Raw genomic sequence first — 22291 nt, forward strand, 5'->3', positions numbered from 1 at the left:
CTACCCATGCATGGGTTTGTCTGGTTGTCTGGAGGCTAAAAGACCCTATTTTTTTCTTTCTATTTTGGTCAGTCTGTGTTTATGCCCTATTTTTGAACCCGGCCACTCCAATTTATCTCTCACAGTGGTGGTTGTGAGCACTCTCCGGACATTTCAGCTACACCATTGAAGATTAGGCGGTGGTCGTTGACACCCCAGGGAGGGGCCAGACATGGCCCCTGATGCCGATCTCGGTGTTGCTGAATGGCATTACAGCAACACAGTTTAACCCCTTCAGTCCCCTATGGACGTACCGGTACGTCCAAAAAATGCATCCCAAGAATCCCCTATGGACATACCGGTACGTCCTGCCCTTCTTGCAGCCTTTCTTTGACAGCCTGGACTCCCCCCTGACAGCAGAAGCCAGCTTTCTGCTGCCCGATCTGATGTAACAGCTTCGGGCATGAAAGCCAGAAAACTGTTACATTTTAAAATGCCGATGGCGCGATCGGGCATTGCCTTCCGGGTTGCGTCACTGCTGACTTACCCGGAAGGTCATCGGAGGACAGGGATATGTGGTCGATCCGATTAGGCACAGACACTGTGATCTCTATGCAAGTCTGTGGGGCCTTGCATATAGATCACAGCGTGATCAGTGCAGGGGGATCGCAGACGGAGAGCGAGAAACTATGTTTCTCACCCTCCTCCCATGCTGAAAAACGAAATGGAGAAAAAAAAAAAGGTTAGTGATTTAAAAAAAAAAAATACGCTAAAATAATACAATTAATAATAATTAAATAAAGTGAGCTAAGTGATGTCATTGTGACATCACTGCCATTAATAACATGTTCAAGAGGTCCCTAAGAAATATATATATATATATATATATATATATAGAAAAATTGTAAAAAAACATCTACCCAGTATAACCCTCCTGCCCCCGTTCACAAAAGCATAAAAATTCTACGAATAATGTATACCTTATAGTATGTTCTCTATATTCAGAGGGAAAATTTATAAAAAATTAGGGTGTTTTTTTTCTAATTTTCGCTAGTTTTTAGTAAATTTCTCATTCTAAATTTTCAGCTAATCATCTAACTATGGTATCAAAAGAAAGCTCTATCTCTCCTTGAAAAAACAATACATAGTTTACATGGGTACACCATCCACAGGAAAAGAGAATAATCGCTGAACCGACATAGCGCAAAAATGGCAAAATTGCTCCGGAACTTGAGTTACCAAAAACCCCCGGGACTGAAGGGGTTAAATGAAGAAAGTGATCGTAGATCACTTTCTAAGCTTGTTTAACCCCTTAAGGACAATAGGGGTTATTACTCGTAGTATATTGTGGGACAATGGCTATTTTAACATTTTTCGGTGTTCCTGTTTAGCTGTGATTTTCTTCTTTCTCATTTCGTGCTCCCACACATATTATTTATTGTTTTTTTCAGGACAAACAGGGCTTTCTTTAGATACCATTAATTTTATCATATCATCTAATTTACTATAAAAAAAATGATAAAATATGGGGATTTTACTCATCTGCAAAAACGAATGAAAAAACCTGCTAAATAGATTCTACTATTTGTCCTGAGTTTAGAAATACCCAATGTTTTTATGTCTTTTTGCTTTTTTCTGCACGTTATGGGGCAATAAGTACAGGTAGCGTTTTGCTATTTCAAAACCTTTTTTTCCAAATCTGGTAATTCTTCCCCCCATGTGCCATTTCGGGTATCTTTGAAGCCGGCCAATGCAATTTACCCCATCAAGTCATATATTTTTAAAAACTAGACACCCCAAGGTATTTCACATGCTGGTAATTTAACCCTTTCCATGCACTAATTTTACCACCAGCCTTTGTGAAACTTTATGGTAGTAAATGTTTTTGTATTTTTTTCACACATGTTGTACTTCAGGTATAAATTTATCGCTCCTGGTATATGTCCCTGTCAAACAACACCCCAATATGTGTTCAGTAACATCTCCTGAGCGCAGTGATACCCCACATGCATGGGTTTGTTGGGTTATTTGGGAGGTAAAAGGCCGCCTTTGTGAGGTGTGTATTTTTTGGCCATTTAGACATCTGATCCTACTGCCCCCATGTCCCATATTTGGGACACCTTTGAACCCGGCCAATTCAATTTATCCCATCCACTCATGCATTTTGTAATACGAGACACCCTATGGGCATTTGTAATGCCAATATTTTAACTCTTTCCATGCTGGAATTTTTGTAAAGATAAAGAATTTTAGGACTTGCTTATTAATTTTTTTTTTTTTTTTTTGGTGACAGTGGGGATTTTTATATGTTACCATATTATTTTTTTAAACATTTTTTTTTTTTTTTACTAATCACTCATTAGTGAGCTGGGCTCCATTGACCTTGCATGGTTGGATGCAGTACCTGCATTCAACCTGCAGGAGGAGCTCGAGAGTTCACAAGAGGGTCTGGATAGACCCTCTATGAACTCATTTCTATTGTTGATGCCATCCGTGAATGACGGCAACGTCATTTACAGGATGGCACTTGTGGTTGCTCTTCGGAGCAATCACAAGGTGATCGGGGTAGGGGGGTAGTGTTACTGACATGCCTTGATATCGAGGCATGTCAGTAACACCATTTATGCTTAGGAAGCGATTCAGATCGCTTCCTAAGCTGTTTTAGCCGGGCGCCGCCGCGATCTTTCATGATCGGTGCGGCGGCGGCCATTTTTCTTCCAGGGAGGGCTGCCAAGGGCTGCCCTCCCCGGATCCACGGTCAGCCTCACTTGGGAGGCTTCCGTGGATGCTGCAAAGCCGCCGATCGCGGCGAAAACGCCGCAATCGCGGCGATGCAGCTATTTAACGGCAGCCCGTACATGTACGGGCATTGTCGTTAACCCGTTGCACGGCAACCCCGTACATGTACGTGGATTGTCGTTAAGGGGTTAATACCATGACATGCCAGACACATCATTGGTCGTTAACTCGCAGCTTGTGCGTAAGTTGCTTTAATTTTCTCTCATGCATTAGAGGGCTGCCATCTTGCTACACGGTAAATGAAAGTGGAATAGGTGTGCTAAATGGAGGAGAACAATAACATATCCCTCAACATTTCAGGTGCTCAAATCTGGACACTACCAGCAAATAACAAGATACTGCTAAAGCAAATTATGACTGCCCCCTAAAAACCTAGGCTCTTTGGGGGGCATGGATTTGAGGTCAAACAAGCAAATTGTCCAAAAAAGAAAGATACATACTAAAAAGAACAATATACCCAAAGTAAAAAGTGAGTTAATATTTTTCTGTTTGTATAAGCAATCTAGCTAGCCTTATTCAACATTTACTTTTGTGGTATTTTCCAAATAAAGATGACAGCGTTTTCATAAAGGTTTTTTTCGACATTAGGTTTTGTATCATTACCTCTTCCACAAACATGGGGGGGGAGAGGGCAGAATAAATATTGTTAAATGTTAAAGGCAGGCATGAAGATAAAAGAAAATGACAAAGAGGGATAAATGGAACAGAAGACTAAAGGATAGAGGGGAGATCCAGCCTTTTTATACAATTATTTAGAGTCCAAAGCTCCATGGTGCAGCAACAAATGATCTCGCTCCCCGAATAAAGATGGCGGCCACCAACTTTCATTATTTTAACTTCCTCTTCCTATAGCTGCAGCAGTTGTCCTATGACAGGTTTGTTTATTATGTCACGCCTAAAACAACCAGGATTGGCTGACTGTTTTTTTTTTTTTGACAGACGCTAAATCGTAAGTCTCACGTTCCCTGCTCTTTTTTTATTGGTTGTTCTGCTAAAGCATGGTAAAACGGCGTTAGCAGCGGGATTATACAACCAACGTCGACGAACGAAGAGCTGGTCACTAAAAATGTGTGTGTAGAACAACCATCCACGAGGAGATGTGCAATTTGGCGATGTCGGTCGAGCCGCTTATTCCCAGTGACCGGTTCTCCAAGATGCATCCAGTGCTTAAGGCTTTCTTATGTGGCTCTGTCAGCGGTACATGCTCCACACTCCTATTTCAGCCTCTTGATCTTGTCAAAACCAGGTTACAGAGTCATCAGCTCTCCACAATGAGGTATTTTTTTTCTCAAAAGCATACGAAGACACTCGATAAAACAATCTACATAGATAGCTGTCGTAGCGGAGGTGTCATGGTCTCATTATTTAGTTTATCCATGTGAAAAGATTCTCCCAGAGATTTTCTTTTGAAAGGGTACACATCTTACCCATGAGCCATAGAACTGGAAGAACATTCGTGGATTGTTATTGGTCACGTTGGTGTCGTCAGCCACACTAAGGAATAGAATTCGATCACACAGCAACTTACTTGACAAGTAAAAGTTGCATTGGGGTTGCCACAGGGCGGCTTAGAAAGATAAACTGGGGCGGACCTAGACGAGTATGATTATACCAGTGTACTTAGTGTATGCAACTGTACTTATGATACCATTTACATTTGTTTACCTAATAAAACCAATACAGCTATTTATGTATAAAAAGTATTGCATCAACAAAACTTTGTAGTCTGACAGCCATGGCCAAAAGAAATGTATAAAAGATTATAAGGGTTTTCTGCCAAAAAAGTCTATTTACTACCACATTCTTAGTGACCTACACACTTATATTGTGCAAATGCAACATTTTGTCTTTGCTCGTGGTGCGCTTGTTGTCTCCTTTATAAATCATCATCATTGATTATTGAAATTCTGTAAAAAAAACCAACATTTTCTTAAATTAGGGTGTTTACACAGCCATCTGTGGAACAATGCACACAGGACATATACAGTATCTTTAGTTACAAATTGTTTGACATCCATACTCTTCTACAGAATCCGTCCTGGGATGTTAAACCTGTTTCTCAATGTTATCCGTAATGAAAACATTTTGGGGCTGTGGAAAGGTGTCTCACCGGTAAGTACCACCTTTTGATACTTTTAATACTGTGCATTTTGTGTTATGTACATAAGCCTGAAACCTTTTGCACTTATATTAAAGAGAGAGTTTGTTTGGCATCCCAACAAAAAAAGCATACATATTATAGTATTGTGTATTTTAATATGCATTATTTAATCCCTTAAAGACCAGGCTGTTTTTTTTATTTATTTTTTTTAATTTTTGCGTCCTTCCTGTAATTCTCTCTCTCTCGCCCGACCTGGACTATAACACTAAGATCCAGATCCCCCACAGCGCTGCAAGGGACCTTGATCCTCCTCTCTGGCAGCCGGTGGACGCTACTGCCCTTCACTTCCGCCTGGGCTTCTATGACAGAGGGCCGGCATGACATGACCTTCCGGTGCTCCTTCGGAAGTGCCGGCCAGCAGCAGCGGAGGTTGCGTGCATTGCGCAGACATTGGTGGACGCCTGTGTGATGTGCACAGACAACCTCCCCTACTGCCCTCCATTGTCAGCATGACGTGACCTTCCGGTGCTCCATCATAGAAGCTCCAGCAAAAGTGTCAGGCAGCAGCAGAGGTTGTCTATGCGCGTTGCACAAATGTTCACCAGCTACCCCCACTAGATACCAGGGAGCACAGGGGGGGCAAGTCTGGGGTGGCATATATGGGGGTATAAGGCATATCGGGGGCATAGTGGCAAATTTGGCAGATGTGCATAACTGGGGGGGGCAGAGTGGCAAATAAAAGGAAATAAATTTTTATTAAATATAAAAAAAAGTGTACATGTGAATTAATATTCACTAGTAAAACCTTTTTATGTATTAAAACCTAGTTCTAGAAATATTGTGTTTGGGTTCTTGTAAGCTTTTTTTATTATTTCACTAAAAAAAGAACTCTATTAGAGAAATGCCGTTGTGATAGAGATAAGTGTTGTGTGCACAAAAGTACAATGACACTTTAACTTTTTTATTCTTCTGGTTGATTTTAACACCCATTAACTTTTAACTAAACAAAATATTTGCATATTTTTTTATCCGATTAATCAAAAAACAAAACACCCATGTGCTATTTGGGACATCTTTGAAGCCGGCCAATTCAATTTACCCCATCAAACCATATAGTCTTCAGAACTACACACTCCAGGGTATTTCAAATACTGGTAATTTAACTCTTTCTAATTTTACCACCAACCTTTGCCAAAGTATGTGGTAGCAATTTTTGCCCCACACACGTAAGAAATTTCAGGATTCACTGAAACTGAAAATGACCCCCAACCTTTAAAAAATCTAAATAAAAAAATAAAATAGCCACGCTTTTATTAAAAGTAAGTAACACACCAAAATTAGACAAAAAAAAATCAACAACATTAATATATATATATATATATATATATATATATAATTAACAGCAATCACGCTCCTATCATTACCAAGGCATACCCAGATCCCAGCATGTACTGGCTGACCTCTGCAGGGTCCCGGCTGTACGAGCAACTTCTCTAGCCCTGCCCCCAGGAGAAGAAGGAAGCTGGCAGAGTCATGTGATGTGCATTCACATGACTCCGGTGAGTTCCTGCCGGTACAAGAGACGCTGCTCGCACAAGTAAGCAGCCCAGCCTCTGCAGACGATTGTTTTCGGCCTTTTTTTTTTTTGATTCTGCATTTTGCCGATAATGCCCTTTTCGGCCGATATATTTCGGCCACCGATATATAGGTGCATCCCTAACTTAAGGTATTAATTTACAGCTCTTGGTGTATGTCGCTTCCAAACAAAACCCCAATATGTGTTCAGCAACTTCTTTTGAGTACAGTGATCTCACCAATGCATAGGTTTGCCTGGTTGTTTGGGGGCTAAAAGACCACATTTGAGACATGCGCAATTCAGTTTTTTTACTTTGAATTTTGACGCGGTCATTCTGCCCCCATGCCTTGTTTTTGAAGTTGCTCAATTCTACTTACCCCATCAAACCATGTATTTTTGAAAAACAGGAACCGCCGCTTTCTTTTAATACCACGTTTAGATGTATAGGCTAACATTTATAAGTAGTTATTTATAACTATTTAGAAAAAACTGATAAAAGTGCTACATTTTTTTATTATTTTTTCTATGATGATTGTCACTTAAATAGCAGAATTCACCAAAACACATTAATTTAGGTAACTCATTTGGAAATACCTTTTTATGTACATGTACTACCATTTGGCAATTATAACGCAAACATTAGATTGCTGTTTAAAGTTTTTTTTTTTAAAAACATCATCTCATTATTTTAACTGTTAGTATACTGGCTTGTCATGGTAATCACAAATAAAACAAAAAAGTAGACAAATTTGGGGTATTCAGCTGGGAGCTATTAGGCTTTTGTTATACAACCATTAGGCAACTAAAAACTTTTTTGCATTTACCATTTTTTTGCACAGGTTTTGTGGGTAAACAATAAAATGACCAAACCCTGTTCAGCTGCACCCCCAGATTACAAAATACTTGTTGTTGTATAATCTTCTTATATCTACAGGGCTCACTAAATGACAGGCTCATTTCACTGCACACAGCATAGGACAGGGTAGGCACTAGGGCTGCAACAACTAATCGATAAAATCGATAATAATCGATAATGAAATTCGTTGGCAACGAATTTCATTATCGATTAGTTGAATCGATTATTATCGATTATAAAATGAGGGTTTTTTCAGAGCAAACGCTCTGAAAAATCCCCCTCATTATATAATCCGTTTAGTCTGACTCACCGTCTCACAGCAGCAGCTCCTACTTACTCCCCCTCCCTGTAATCACTGTGACAACTGGCCCCGCCCCTTCCTTCTCCAGGCCAGAACCACATGGCTGTGACACTCATCTAACTGTAAGTATATATATATATATAATGTGTGTATATATATATATATAATGTGTGTGTGTATATATATATATATATATATATATATATATATATATATATATATATATTTGGGCTACTGAAAGTTAGGGGAGGTGGGGGTTAATTCAGGGGCAGTTATGGTTAGTGGGGTGTTTAGGGTTAATTTAGGGGCAGTTATGGTTAATTGGGTGTTTAGGGTTAATTTAGGGGCAGTTATGTTAATAGGGTGTTTAGGGTTAATTTAGGAGCAGCTGTGGTTAATGGGGTGTTTGGGGTTAATTTGAGGCAGTTGTGGTTAATGGGGAGTTTAGGGTTAATTTAGGGGATGCTGTGGTTAAGGGGGTGTTAAGGGTTAATTTAGGGGCAGTTTTGGTTAATGGGGAGTTTAGGGTTAATTTAGGGGAATCTAAATCCTGGGGGCAGTGAAGTGACATATCTGGGGGTATAAGGCATATACAGTATATAAGGCATATGTGGGGAGGGCAGTGTGGCATGTCTGGGGAGGACGGAGTGGTGTATCAGGGTGTATAAGGCATATCTGGGGGTAGAGTGGAATATCTGGGGGTAGAGAAGTGGCATGTCTGGGAGGCAGGGTGGCATGTCTGGGGAGGATGGAGTGGGGTATCAGGGGATATAAGGCGTATCAGGCACAGTGGCAGATGTGGGAGGCAGCGTGGAGTGGCAGATGTGGGAGGCAGCGTGGAGTGGCAGATGTGGGAGGCAGCGTGGAGTGGCAAATGTGGGAGGCAGCGTGGAGTGGCAAATGTGGGAGGCAGCGTGGAGTGGCAGATGTGGGAGGCAGCATGGCGTGGCATATGTGGGGAGGGCAGGGTGGCATGTCTGGGGAGGATGGAGTGGTGTTTCAGGGGGTATAAGGCGTATCAGGCACAGTGGCATGTGGGGGGTAGAGTGGAGTGGCAGATGTGGGAGGCAGCGTGGCGTGGCAGATGTGGGAGGCAGCGTGGAGTGGCATATGTGGGAGGCAGCGTGGAGTGGCATATGTGGGAGGCAGCGTGGAGTGCTGTGGTAGGCAGCGTGGCATATGTGGGAGGCAGCATAGAGTGGTATATGTGGGAGGCAGCGTGGCAAGCCTGGGCTCAAATGTGCATATATTGGGGGGCTGGTTGGGAAATAAAGACAAGAAATGTATTATCAAAGTTTTTTTATTCTGCTGTTTGTATTTAACATCATTTGTTTAGTAAATTATTTTAAATAAATGAAAAATTTACATTCATTTTTTTTATCCGATTAATCGATTAATCGAAAAAATAATCGGCCAACTAATCGATTATTAAAATAATCGTTAGTTGCAGCCCTAGTAGGCACATAAAAAAAAAAGGGGGTTCAATTACATAATAAATATGCTATACAAACTCACTTTAGATAAAAAGCTGCCCAGGCTAGTCCAAGGATTTTCATAAAGGGCCAGCACAACGTGGACCTCCTGGTTGTACCAGCACATTGTGAACAATTTTGTACCAGCCAGGGGAGGCAGGAATGCAGTGTCATGTACCATTGTTAAAGTGTGGTTAACACATGGGTTTGTGTGTCAGCATTAATGTGTGTAAATGTTAGAGTGTGTGTAGATTCATAGGCTAGTGCTTCTGTGGATTAACGGGGGGGGGGGTCTACTTGCCTTTAACTGACAACAGGTCAGGTGGTGCCAGCCCTCCCCTGCATGCCAACCTTTTGCTCTTCTGGTACACCTGCTTTTGTGGGTTACAACTACAACAATTTTATCATCAGTGTGACTGAGTTGTAATTCACAGACAATCATCAGCCCTTTTGCAACAAAAAACAAGTGAGTCCATGGTATTTCTTATTTTACCATAAGACTAACTGTCCTTTAAAAAAGCCTGATTCCTGCTACCGTGCAGGGGTCGGGTATTGTGATATCACAGCACCCCTACCACAACGCTAGCCCCCAATAAAAATAAAAAAAACCAGGCTAAAATATCCCCCTTCAGTACTGAGGCTTTTTGAACCCAAAAACCTTTAAATGTTTGTTTTACCTTCCCAGGTTCAAATTCATTATGGTTAAACACAGGGACCAGCCACAGGCTTGCAGTTAGTTTGGAGGTGGAAAGGGCCAACTAAACGACTATAGCTAGGGCTATCAAGACAAGAAAGACATCTGCCAATAGGCTCTGATGCAAAATGCATAATACCGGTAATAATAATAATAATATAGAGTAACAGTATTGGGTCCTGTTACATTGTTTTTCCAAGGGCAGATAGGGCTTTCTTTTGATTCCCAATTTAACATGTAAAATATATTTACAAAAAAATTAGAAACCACATTTGTATGACTTTGAAGTGACTATTATGAAGTAGTTGGGTTGATGAAATGTCTTTTCAGTTTAGAAGTACCTTATACACTATATGACCAAAAGCATGTGGACACCCCTCCTAATTATTGAGTTTAGGTGTTTCGGCCACACCATTGCTAAGAGTTGCACAAACGGTGTGAAATCACAATTTCAAATGTTTATTTATACAACAAATTAATTCTTAAAACCTCAAGATGACAAGGGGGACAAATATTAAGATTCTGTCTATATTGAACATTTGAGATTGTGATTATTGGACTAGGTTTACATTTAAAGGATATATGTATGCTTGCTCCCGCAATGTGTGTGTTTCAATCCCGCCCACTCCTTACCTGAACTGCAGATTTCCCGCACACTCCCGCAAGGCTGCCTTCGCAGTGCTCCCTCACAGTGTCTCTTCTCTTGTTCCGCCCCAAAACGGAGCAGAGTCATGTGACATGACGTGAAATCACGTGATAAGAGAAGAGACGCTGTGAGGGAGCAACGCGAAGGCAGCCTTTCGGGAATGCACGGGATTACCGGGACCCGCAGGTACATTGTATGCCCGTCCACTCTCGCCTACAACTCCCGAAAAAACCGCCTGCGCCCACAAGTTTTTTGGCAATGTGTGTGAATTACAACGTATGCATGATATTTGTATTAAATGTCAACCATATACCAAGGGACACCATGGTTACTGCCTGTCCAGCTAAAGACTTATTTAGGTTAGTATTCCAATTACAAGTGGCTTTTCCTATTATAAATTAATATATGTACTGAATATTGAGGAACATGAGTTACTGTTGTAATTCTAAAATGTATTTCCTTTTGAGATCTGAAATAATTTAGTTACCAGACGTGTCAAATTATTTCAGAATGAAATGCCGTATTTCCCCATGTATAAGACGCACCTTAATTTTGGGGCCCGAAATTTGAAAAAAAATGTATTACTGCCCCTAAATTAACCCTAAAGACCCGATCAACCATAACTGCCCCTACATTAACCCTTAAGACCCCATCAACCATAACTGCCCCGATATTAACCCCCACTTCCCCTAACTTCCAGCAGCCCAAATATAATTTTTTTACTTACTGTTAGATGAGTTGCTTAGCCATGTGGACGCTATCAGGAAGGGGGCGGGGCCAATCATCAGTGTGGTGGGAGGGACTGTTATTCAGAAAGGACTGGGAAGTAGTAACTGCAATCTACAACCACTGTATAAGACGCACCTAGTTCTTAGACCCCGGATTTTTCGAAAAATAAGGGAATTTTTCCCCCCATTTACCTTTGACCATGAAAAGGGAGGGACTCCTTGAGTGTTGTGACACCCAAGGAACAGTTCCAAAACATCCTAACTGTATTAAAGGCTGGTTCATTTTTACATTTTCCTGTAAAATATTGCTTTGCCCTGACAAAGACCATGTATGTCTGAAAAATTGGTAGGATTAATAAACATTATGATTATTTTACTTGCACTTTGAAAGAGTTAATGGAAAAACAACCCACAAGCACTTCCTACATGTAAAGTAAAATAATGTGTTACAGTACCTTATCTAAAAATAGATTCCCTAATTTTTATGGTTGCTTAAGATGTATGTTCCATTAATTTCATTTTTGCAGTCTTTTATGCAGATATTGATGTCTAGTGTACTGTACAGGACAGCCATATTCCACTATAGCATAGGCTGTCCACTAGATGCATGGGAAAATGTCATTGTGATAGGAAGGTCCACTCTTCTTTGTGTAATTCTCATGAAAATATTTGTATTTGGTAGACCTTTTCTCCTCTTAATCATATTAATTCATTTTTGTGGACTTTTTCCCCCTATAGTCATTTCTACGTTGTATTCCTGGTGTTGGTCTTTACTTCAGCACCTTATATGCACTGAAGCAACATTATTTCACTGAACAAGATCCTACCCCTGTGGAGTCTGTTCTGTTGGGGGCAGGGTCCAGAACCGTTGCAGGTGTCTGCATGCTACCTTTCACAGTTGTAAAGACGCGTTATGAGGTAAGAATGGTATAGCTGTCATAAATTGCAAAAACTCATTGTGTAAAATACAATTGAGTGGGATGTATGCAAACCTTTCTATGCTCTTATAATAATGTGCATTTTTTTTCTCCCTCCCCTTCCTTGTTCCATCTCCCGCTTTATTCTTCCACCTGCTCGATTATCCCTCTTTTGATCTTTTCTGTTTCTCTCCTGCCCTTCCATTTTTTTCTTTTCTCTCTCTGACTTATGTATATTTCACCTATACATTTAGATGTGTGCTTCTTTTGCACACATCTTGTTACACTTAGCTACGTAGTAGACACTTCAGAGTACAACAGAAAAGATGTGTATGGGAAGCGGCATGGATTGCCCATAATGCTGCATATTCTACGGTAAATTTACAGTGGAGTGCAGGATGGTGCTGCCTCTGAATGGCCAAGAGTAGCGCTGTCATTTAATACAAATCAGAGCATAGCAAAGGGAATGTACTGTATATGGATGGCTATTTTTTATGTACTAACTGTTTGTCTCACATCTTACCCTGTTCACAGAGTGGCAAATATGGCTACAGAAGCGTGTATGGTGCTTTGCAGAATATTTACAGAACAGAGGGTCCACGTGGCCTTTTCAGTGGTCTTACTGCTACACTCCTGCGTGATGCCCCTTTTTCAGGCATATATCTAATGTTTTACACCCAAGCAAAAACGATTGTGCCACAAGGTAAAAACTGTGCTTTCTATAGTGTATATCGACTGTTATGGATAAGGCCAGAACAAAGATTGTTTCTTTTAACCCCTTGAGGACATAAACTGTTTTACATATTTGTACAAGGGGACGCCTTTACAGCATTTTAATCCCACTGTAATCCCCTCATTTTGTTTATCTACCCCAATTTTTTTTTCTTTCTTTCAGACAAATAGTGCTTTCTTTGGAACTACTGTGCAAAAGTTTTAGGCAGGGTGAAAAAAATTCTGTAAAGTAAGAATGCATGTTAATAGTTTATTTTTATCATTTAAATATGCAAAAAGTGTGGGGGTTTTGATCAGAATTAATGGTCTCCTCAATGTTGAGAAATACAGACAGATACTTATCCATGCAGTACCATCAGGGAGGCATCTGATGGCATCATGCAGCATGACAACTACCCCAAGCACACAGCCAAAGTCATTAAGAACGAATTTCAGTTGTAAAGAACAAGGAGTCCTTGAAGTGATGACGTGGCCCACAGAGAGTTGGGATTACATGATATGCTGTAAAATAATGTTAAAAAAAAATGGACATGTTAATGGTTTGTGGTCATGTAATCCCCTCTCGGTGGGGGTTAGACCATCACTTCCAGGACTCCTTGTTAAACGTTAGCGTAGCTTTGCTCAGATCAAAAGGCATCCAGCAACACCAAAAAAATGTACCCGTACCATATTGAAAGGTTATATGCATAAAAAAAAATCGTTGATCGCCTCTTAAGCTCAGGCAGTGTTGCTAAAGTGCCTCCTGTTTTTCTTTTTCCGGTCCTAGGCAGCATGTCTCCTCTAACACGATGGCTGCACCCATTCAGAATAAGAGTTCCCAGAGGGGCTCTCCAGACCCTCCTACTGTAGCCAACCATGTAGGTTGATGGAGACATGTAAAAGAAAATATATTAAACACATTGAAAAGTTAAAAAAAAATATGTAATAACATTTTGAAATAAAAAGCCCCAGTGATGTCACCGTGACATAAGGGGAATCACCCAGTTCTAGGGATGCACTGAAAATTCAGGATTTGCTTGGCTGAAACCAAAAATGACCCCCCCACACCTTTTTATTAAAAGTAAGTAACAACAAAATTGGACAAAAAGAAATTCAATAACAATATTTATATATATATATATATGATTAACATCAATCGCACTCATATGATGCCCAGGCATACCCAGATTCCAGCATGTACTGGCTGACTTAGCACGATAGGCTAGTGTGATTGCTAACACTTCTATCATGCCCAGGTTCTAGCATGTACTGGTTGCCTGGGCATGATAGCAGTGTGATTGCTATTAACAATCATATGTATACATACAGTATTTCACAAAAGTGAGTACAGTCCTCACATTTTTTTTAAATATGTTATTATATTTTTTCATGTCACCAGAATGAGGAATCTGCACACACACCAAAGAAACTCAGGTGCTTAACTGTGCCAGGAAGGGCCCGCTCCCCAGTAGATCAAAATAAATAAAGGCTTCAGGCACTCAAGGATTCCAGCTCAGGCAGAGTTATTAAAGGAAGACAGCAACAACGTTTTGACCTCACAATGAGGTCTTTATCAACTCTGTCTAAGCAGGAACCCTTGAGTGCCTGGAGCCTTTATTTATTATATTTTTTCACGTGACAACACTGAAGAAATGGCACCATTTACAGTAGTGAGTGTATAGCCTGGAATGTCCAAATTGGGCCCAATTAACCATTTTCCCTCCCTGGTGTCATGTGACTCGTTAGTGACTCGGGTGTGAATGGGGAGCAGGTTGTTGTTATCACTCCCACACTGTCTCATATTGCTCAGTGGGAGTTCAGCATGGCACCTCATGGCAAAGAACTCTCTGAGGATCTGAAAAAAAGAATTGTTGGTCTATATAAAGATGGCCTAGGCTATAAGAAGATTGCCTAGGCTATAAGAAAATTGCCAAGACCTTGAGACTGAGCTGCAGCACTGTGGGCAACACCATACAGCGGTTTCACAGGACAGGTTCCACTCAGAACAGGCCTCGCCATGGTCGCCCAAAGAAGTTGAGTGCACGTGCTCAGTGTCATATCCAGAGGTTGTCTTTGGGAAACAGACGTGTGGAGGAGTGCTGCCAGCCTTGCTGCAAAGGTTGAAGGGGTGGGGGGTCAGCCTGTCAGTGCTCATACTATACGCCGCACACAACATCAAATTGGTCTGCATGGCTGTCGTCCCAGAAGGAAGCCTCTTCTAAAGGTGATGCACAAGAAAGCCCGCAAACAGTTTGCTGAAGACAAGCAGACTAAGGACATGGATTACTGGAACCGTATCCTGTGGTCCGGTGAGACCAAGATAAACTTATTTGGTTCAGATGGTGTCAAGCGTGTGTGGGGGCAACCAGGTGAGGAATACAAAGGTGTTTCTTGCCTACAGTCAAGCATTGTAGTGGGAGTGTGATAGTTTATGCCTGCATGAGTGCTGCCGGCAATGGGGAGCTACAGTTCATTGAGAAAATCCAAATCCAGCGAAGACTTTACTCTTCTTTAAATTCATGCTTCACACTTACAGCTCTGCCCGCCAAACAGCTCTACTTCTCCACTCTCATATCCTCCCTTTCTTCCAACCCACGACGCCTTTTTTTCTACTTTCAACTCCCTTCACTGTCCCTCCACACTCACACCACAAACCTCTCTCACTGCCCAAGATCTTGCTACCTACTTCAAAGAGAAGATCGAGACTGCCTTTTCCCCTACAACCAAAAAAGAGAGCCACTCTTCTTTCTTCCTCTCGCCCAACAACCTGTCCCCTTGACCCCATCCCATCACACCTCACAAAGTCTCTATATCCATCCCTTGGTCCATCACTTACCCACCTATTTAATCTTTCTCTATCATCTGGAACTGTACCATCAGCGGTTCAGTCCTTGGCCCTCTCCTGTTCTCTCTTTATACTTCATCTCTTGGCAAACTAATCAGCTCATTTGGCCTCCAGTATCATCTATATGCGGATGATACCCAAATCTACCTGTCTTCTCCTGATCTCTCTCCATCTTTCATGTCCCGTATTACCAATGGCTTGTCTGCTATTTCTTCATGGGTTTCACAACGCTACCAGAAACGTAATCTTTCTAAAACTGAACTCATTATCTTCCCTCCCTCCATCTCCACTCCACTACCTGAATTCTCTATCACCATTAACAACACGACTATCTCTCCTACTAACCAGGCCCGATGCCTTAGGGTCATCCTTGACTCTAACCTTTCCTTCATCCCTCATATTCAGTTCCTCGCCAGATCCTGCCGCTTGCACCTAAAAAACATCTCTCCCAAGAATCCACAAAAACTCTGGTTCATTCACTTATAATTTCCGTCTTGACTACTGCATCGACTCTCTCCTCTACAGTCTGTCATAAATGCCGCTGCTAGACTTTTCTTCCTTGCACGTCGCTCCTCTTCTGCTTCCCCACTCTGTGAAACCCTCCACTGACTCCCAGTTACCTTTAGAATTACATTTAAAATTCTGGTACTGACATATAAGGTCATCAATAATACTGTTCCTCCATACATTTTTGCCCTCATAAGCAAAATACTCTCCTACTCGATCACTACATTCTTCCCATGGGCTAAGGCTCTCCTCCTCACTTATCACCTCTACAAGATTTCACTTGAGCTGCCCCATATCTCTGGAATCTACTCCCAAAGAACCTTCAGCATTCACCTTCAACTTCCTTGTCATTAGTACAACCACCACACTACCTCTCACCCTTTCTCTGTGCCTCATGTTTGTCACCCCATTCCCTCAAGATTGTAAGCTTGCGAGCAGGGCTCTCCCCACCTAATGTATCGGTTTGTCTTAGTCTGTCAATTCTTGCCTTGTCATACCCCTTGAATTTATGTATTGTATTAAGCGCTGCATAAACTGTTGGCTCTATATAAATAAAAGATAATAATTGAGGAAACCATGAATGCCAACATGTACTGTGACATACTGAAGCAGAGCATGATCCCCTCCCTGCGGAGACTGGGCCACAGGGCAGTATTCCAACATAATGACCTCAAATACACCTCCAAGACGACCACTGCCTTGGGTGAAGGTGATGTGCTGGCCAAGCATGTCTCCATACCTAAATGAAAGGTGGGGGAGCGCAAGGTCTCCAACATCCACCAGCTCCATAATGTCGTTATGGAGGAGTGGAAGAGGACTCTAGTGGCAACCTGTGAACCTCTGGTGAACTCCATACCCAAGAGGGTTAAGGCAGTGCTGGAAAATAATGGTGGCCACACAATATATTGACGCTTTGCCCAATTTAGACATTTCCACTTAGGGGTGTAATCACTTTTGTTGCCAAAGGTTTAGACATTAATGGCTGTGTGTTGAGTTATTTTGAGGGCACAGCAAATTTACACTGTTCTACAGGCTATATACTCACTACTTTACATTGTAGCAGAGTGTCATTTCTTCAGTGTCACATGAAAAAATATAATAACATATTTACAAAAATGTGAGGGGTATACTCACTTTTGTGAGATATTGTGTATAAGTCTGGGGGGGCATATCAAGGGCACAGTTGTATATAGGGGGTTATAAGGCATATTTGGGGGGCACAGTGGCATGTCAGGGGGCAGAGTGGCATATCAAGGGCACAATGGAATATAGGGGTTATAAGACATTTGGGGGGGCACAGTGGCATATAAGGGGTATAAGGCATATCGGGGCACACTGGCATATTTGGGGGCAGATGGGCATATGCTTATCGGGGGGCAGAGTGTCATATCAGGGGGTATAAGGCATATCTTGGGAGAAGGGAGTGGCATATCTGGGGGTTAAATGCATACTGGGGCATAAGGCATATCAGGGGGCACACTGGCAAATCTGGGGGTATGTGGCATATCTGGGGGTATGTGGCATATCCGGGGGTATAAGGCATATCTGGGAGGCAGTGTGGCAAGCCTGGGCTCAAATGTGCATAACTGGGGGGCAGGTTGGGAAATAACAACAAGAAATTGCATTTTTCTCAAAAGTTTTTTTATTCTCTATGTTTTTAACATTCTGTTAAATTATTTTAAATTTACATAATTTTTTTTTTTATCTGATTAATCGATAAATTGAAAAAATAATCGTTAGTGGCAGCCCTAGTTCAAATAGATGACAACTGCATGGTGCGACCCCTTCCAGTGTCTCCCCAGGGGGAGTACAACAATAGATTCAGACCAGCGTGGTTTTCAAATTATGAGTGCTTTAGGAAGTAACAGTAACACCTCCTTCCTCACCTGTGGGACCGCCACCCCGAATCGCTGCCATCCGCCGGTCTCTACGCGGCACAGCTGCACTGCCACAAGGCAGGCCGCAGTCTCAACCTGCCGGTCAGCGCACCTCCGACAAGGAGGGGGCGTGGCTTAGCCTCAGTGAGTGTGGCAGCCTGGCGGGGAGACGCTAGGGGGAAGTGAGGGAAGGCGGAGTCTTCTGACTTCACCTCCTATCAGGTGCCAAGGGGGGAGGAGACCATAAGAGAGGGGATCCTGCTACCTACCCCTATATAAATTCTACAGACGCCTCACACAGGGCTTACTGGTTAAGCTGTGTACCTGTGTGTTACCTGGTCTTGCTACCTTGAAGTCTCCCTGGTTTTGACCCTTGCTTTGTGACCCCAATATTGTCATATTGCCGCCTGCCTCGACCCCCTGGATTGTGACCCCGTTATTGATACTTGCTGCCTGCCTCGATACCTGGACAGTGACCCCGACTGCTCTTTTTAGAATTGCCCTCTTTAGAATTGCCCTCTTGCATAGGTGTTGCTGGACTTTTTAGTTTCCTACACTACGCTCCTACGCTCGCTCTCCTTTGAGTACCTATTCACAGGTCGCATAACTCTCGTTTTGGTCTTTGCTGTAGATCTGCTTTTTGCCACGCGATTTCACATGGGGACTTCTGCCAGAATGCTCATCCTTTCATAGTTCTCTCTCCTCTAGTAAGTAAAGCCTCCGCAGGAGGGTAGAAGAGCATGCCAAGGATTTGTATCCAATGGAGGGATTCTCGATGGCACAGATTGGGAAAGCCTCACCGCTACCGCCCGCTCGAGCAGCCTCGCTCCATCACCTAGTCTGTCCGCCTCCTGGTGCGTTGCCGTGCGTCCTCACGTCATCAAATCATATGTTTTTTAACAATAGGCACCCCAAAGTATTTTAATTCTTTCAATAGATACATTTTACCACCAGCCTTTCTCAAAGTCTGTGATAGTAATTTTATTGCATCTTCTGGTATGAATTTACAGCTCCTGGTATATGGTACTCTCAAACAACAACCCAATATGTGTTCAGCAACATCTCCTGAGTATATACATTTGGGATGTAAAAGCCCACCTTTGTGAGGTGTGCATTTTTTTAAATTCCAACATCTGGTCAGTCTACACCCATGTACTGTTTTTGGGACATCTTTGATGCCGGTCAATGCGACTTGCCCAATCAAATCATATTTTTTTTTAAACGAGGCACCCCATGGGCATTTAAAATTCTAATATTTTAACTCTTTCCATGGAACAATTTTTGTGATGATTTCTGTGCTAATTTTAGTACTTGCTCATAAAAAAATATATATAATTTTTACGTTTTGTTTCAACTGGTGGTTCCCGTGATGGTGACATCAGTGGGGAATTATTTTTACATTTTACCAAATTTTTCTAAATTATTATTACTATTAGCGAGCTGAGCTACATTGACTTGCATAGTTTAATGCAGTAGCTGTATTCAACCTGCATGAGACGCTCGAGAGTTCTGAGGAGGGTCTGGATGGACCCTCTGTGAACTCTTTGTTGTATCAGTTGCAGCAACGTCACTCACTGATGGCGCTTGTGGTTCCTCTTCGGAGCAGTCAAAAGGGGATCGGGGTAGAGGTCTTGTGTTGCTGAATGCCTCGATATCTAGGCATGTCAGCAACACTCATTAGGCTTATAAAGCGAATGCTGATCACTTCCTAAGATCTGTTTTAGCTGGCTGCCATCTTTGTTGATCAGTTTGGCGGCTATTTTTTGGGGTGCAGTAGAGCTTTCCTCCTAATATCCACTGCTAGCCTCACTTATTATTATTTATTGTTTTATATAGCGCCATCAAATTCCGTAGCGCTGTACAATGGGCATACCAAGTAGTATGTAACATAACAAATTGGCTTAGAGACAACAGGTGAGGAGGGCCCTGCTGAAACAAGCTTACAATCTTGAGGGATTTAGTGTGTATTCCACAATAGGTAAAAGGTAAAAGTGCCATTGTTAGGGATGGACCACACTAGTGTAAGTATTTCAGGAGAAGGACCAGGAAAGGTGAGCTGAAGGAATATGGGAGAGCGTTAATGAGGAATGTTGTAAGCGTCCTTAAAGAAGTGGGATTTTTTTAAGGAATGAAGGCACGGGGAAAGACGGATACGCCGGGGGAAAGCATTCCAGAGGATAGGGGCAGCCCTTGAGAAATCTTGTAAGCGCGCAGGAGAGCTAGAAATCAGAGGAGAGGATAGAAGGAGATCATTGGATGAGCGGAGAGACCGGTTAGGAGTGTATTTAGAGATGAGTGAAGAGATGTCTCTAGGGGAACCACTGTGAAGGGCTTTGAAAGTAAGAGTCAGGATTTTGAAATAACTGTATAGGGCTGAAACAACTAATCGATTAATCGAATAGATTTTTATCGATTATAAAAAGAGGTTTTTTTCAGAGCAAATGCTCTGAAAAACTCCTCTCCTTATATAATCCGACCTCAAACAGAGATCGCATTATAACACTAGAATCCAGATCCCCCGCAACGCTGCAGGGGACCTGGATTCTCCTCACTGTCGGCCGGTCTCTCACTTCCGTCTCTCTCCCCCCTCCCATCTGCCTCCTCCCCCCTCCCATACATCACTGCCTCTCTACCCGGCTCCATTACTGACAGGCACTTTCCCTGCAGCTTCATAGAAGCCTCAGTGTAAGTGAAGGTGAGTAACGGAGTCTGTCTGTGCGATGCAGACCCCCACCGGCTGACAGAGAATCATCCTCTCTGTCAGCCGGTGGGGGTCTGCATCGCACAGACAGACTCCGTTACTGCCCTTCACTTACACTGAGGCTTCGTCAGTAACGGAGCCGGGTAGAGAGGCAGAGTGATGTATGGGAGGGGGGAGGAGTCAGAGGGGTGTATGGGAGCCACCCTCCCATACACCACTCTGGCTCCTCCCCCTCCCATACGCCACTCTGCCTCTCTACCCGGCTCCCTGGTGTCTTGTCAGCAACGGAGGTTCACAGGAGGCAGAGTGGAGTATGGGAGGGGGGAGGAGGCAGAGTGGAGTATGGGAGGGGGGAGGAGGCAGAGTGGAGTATGGGAGGGGGGAGGAGGCAGAGTGGAGTATGGGAGGAGCCAGAGTGGTGTATGGGAGGGGGAGGAGCCAGAGTGGTGTATGGGAGGAGGCAGAGTGGAGTATGGGAGGGGGAGCAGCCAAAGTGATGTATGGGAGGGGAGGAGGCAGAGTGGAGTATGGGAGGGGAGGAGCCAAAGTGAAATATGGGAGGGGAGGAGCCAAAGTGATGTATGGGAGGGGGAGGAGGCAGAGTGGTGTATGGGAAGGGGGAGGAGGCAGAGTGGAGTATGAGAGGGGGGAGGAGCCAGAGTTGTGTATGGGAGGGGGAGGAGGCAGAGTGGTGTATGGGAGGGGGAGGAGCCAGAGTGGTGTATGGGAGGGGGAGGAGCCAGAGTGGTGTATGGGTGAGTTATAGTGGTGTATGGAGGGTATTATGAATTTCAGGGCATATAGGGGGTATAAGGCATCTTGATATTAGGCATATCAGGGGGCTAAAGGTATATCAGGGGGCTCAGTTGCATATCACTGGCATATAAGGAGTATAAGGCATATCAGGGGCACAGTGGCATATAAGGGGGCACAGTGGAATCTGGCATATAAGAGGTATAAGGCATATATGGGGCAGAGTGGCAAGCTGGGGGTCAGATGTGCATAACTGGGGGCAGTTTGGTAAATAAAAAAAATTTAAACAAGGCTTTTTTTTCAGTTTTTATTAAATATGAAAAATAGTTAACATATGAATTAATATTTACTAATAACTTTGTATTAAAACCTAGTTTGAGAAACACTGTGTTTGGGTTCTTGTAGCTTTTATTATTATGTCAGTAAAATAAGAAGGTGAATAGAGAGAGGCCATTGCAATAAAGAGATGAGAGTGTAAATTGTACGTTTTTTATTGCAATTTTTCTTCAATTTAAAATAATGTATTTTTTTATCCGATTAATCGATTAATCGAAAAAATAATCGGCCAACTAATCGATTATTAAAATAATTGTTAGTTGCAGCCCTATAACTGTAATTTCTTGATTACAAGATGACCCCCCTAAAATTTGAATATTAATTTAGGGGAAAAAAACCCGATTATAAGATGACCCTATAGGAAAAAGCTTTGCTATTAAATATTAATTCATGTAAAAAAAAATCATATTTAATGAAAGCTATGATTGAGAAAAATATTTTTTTGTTTTTATTTCCTTTTTATTTGCCAACCTGTCCCCCCAGTTATGCACA

General features: G+C 42.4%; 1 protein-coding gene across 2 annotated transcripts in view; it reads left to right on the plus strand.

Moving 5' to 3' along the window:
* Positions 1-3875: 3875 nt before the first annotated feature.
* Positions 3876-22291, plus strand: part of SLC25A38 (solute carrier family 25 member 38) — a 55179-nt gene continuing 36763 nt past the window's right edge. The window contains exons 1-4 of one of the 2 annotated variants that reach the window (XM_053469092.1): positions 3876-4054; positions 4809-4890; positions 11891-12070; positions 12604-12772. In XM_053469092.1, coding sequence (XP_053325067.1) covers positions 3876-4054; positions 4809-4890; positions 11891-12070; positions 12604-12772 — 610 coding nt within the window. The remainder of the gene's footprint in view (positions 4055-4808; positions 4891-11890; positions 12071-12603; positions 12773-22291) is intronic. The other variant, XM_053469094.1, reaches the window with a different exon arrangement.

This window comes from Spea bombifrons, chromosome 6 (genome assembly GCF_027358695.1).
Source record: "Spea bombifrons isolate aSpeBom1 chromosome 6, aSpeBom1.2.pri, whole genome shotgun sequence".
NCBI lineage: Eukaryota > Metazoa > Chordata > Amphibia > Anura > Pelobatidae > Spea > Spea bombifrons.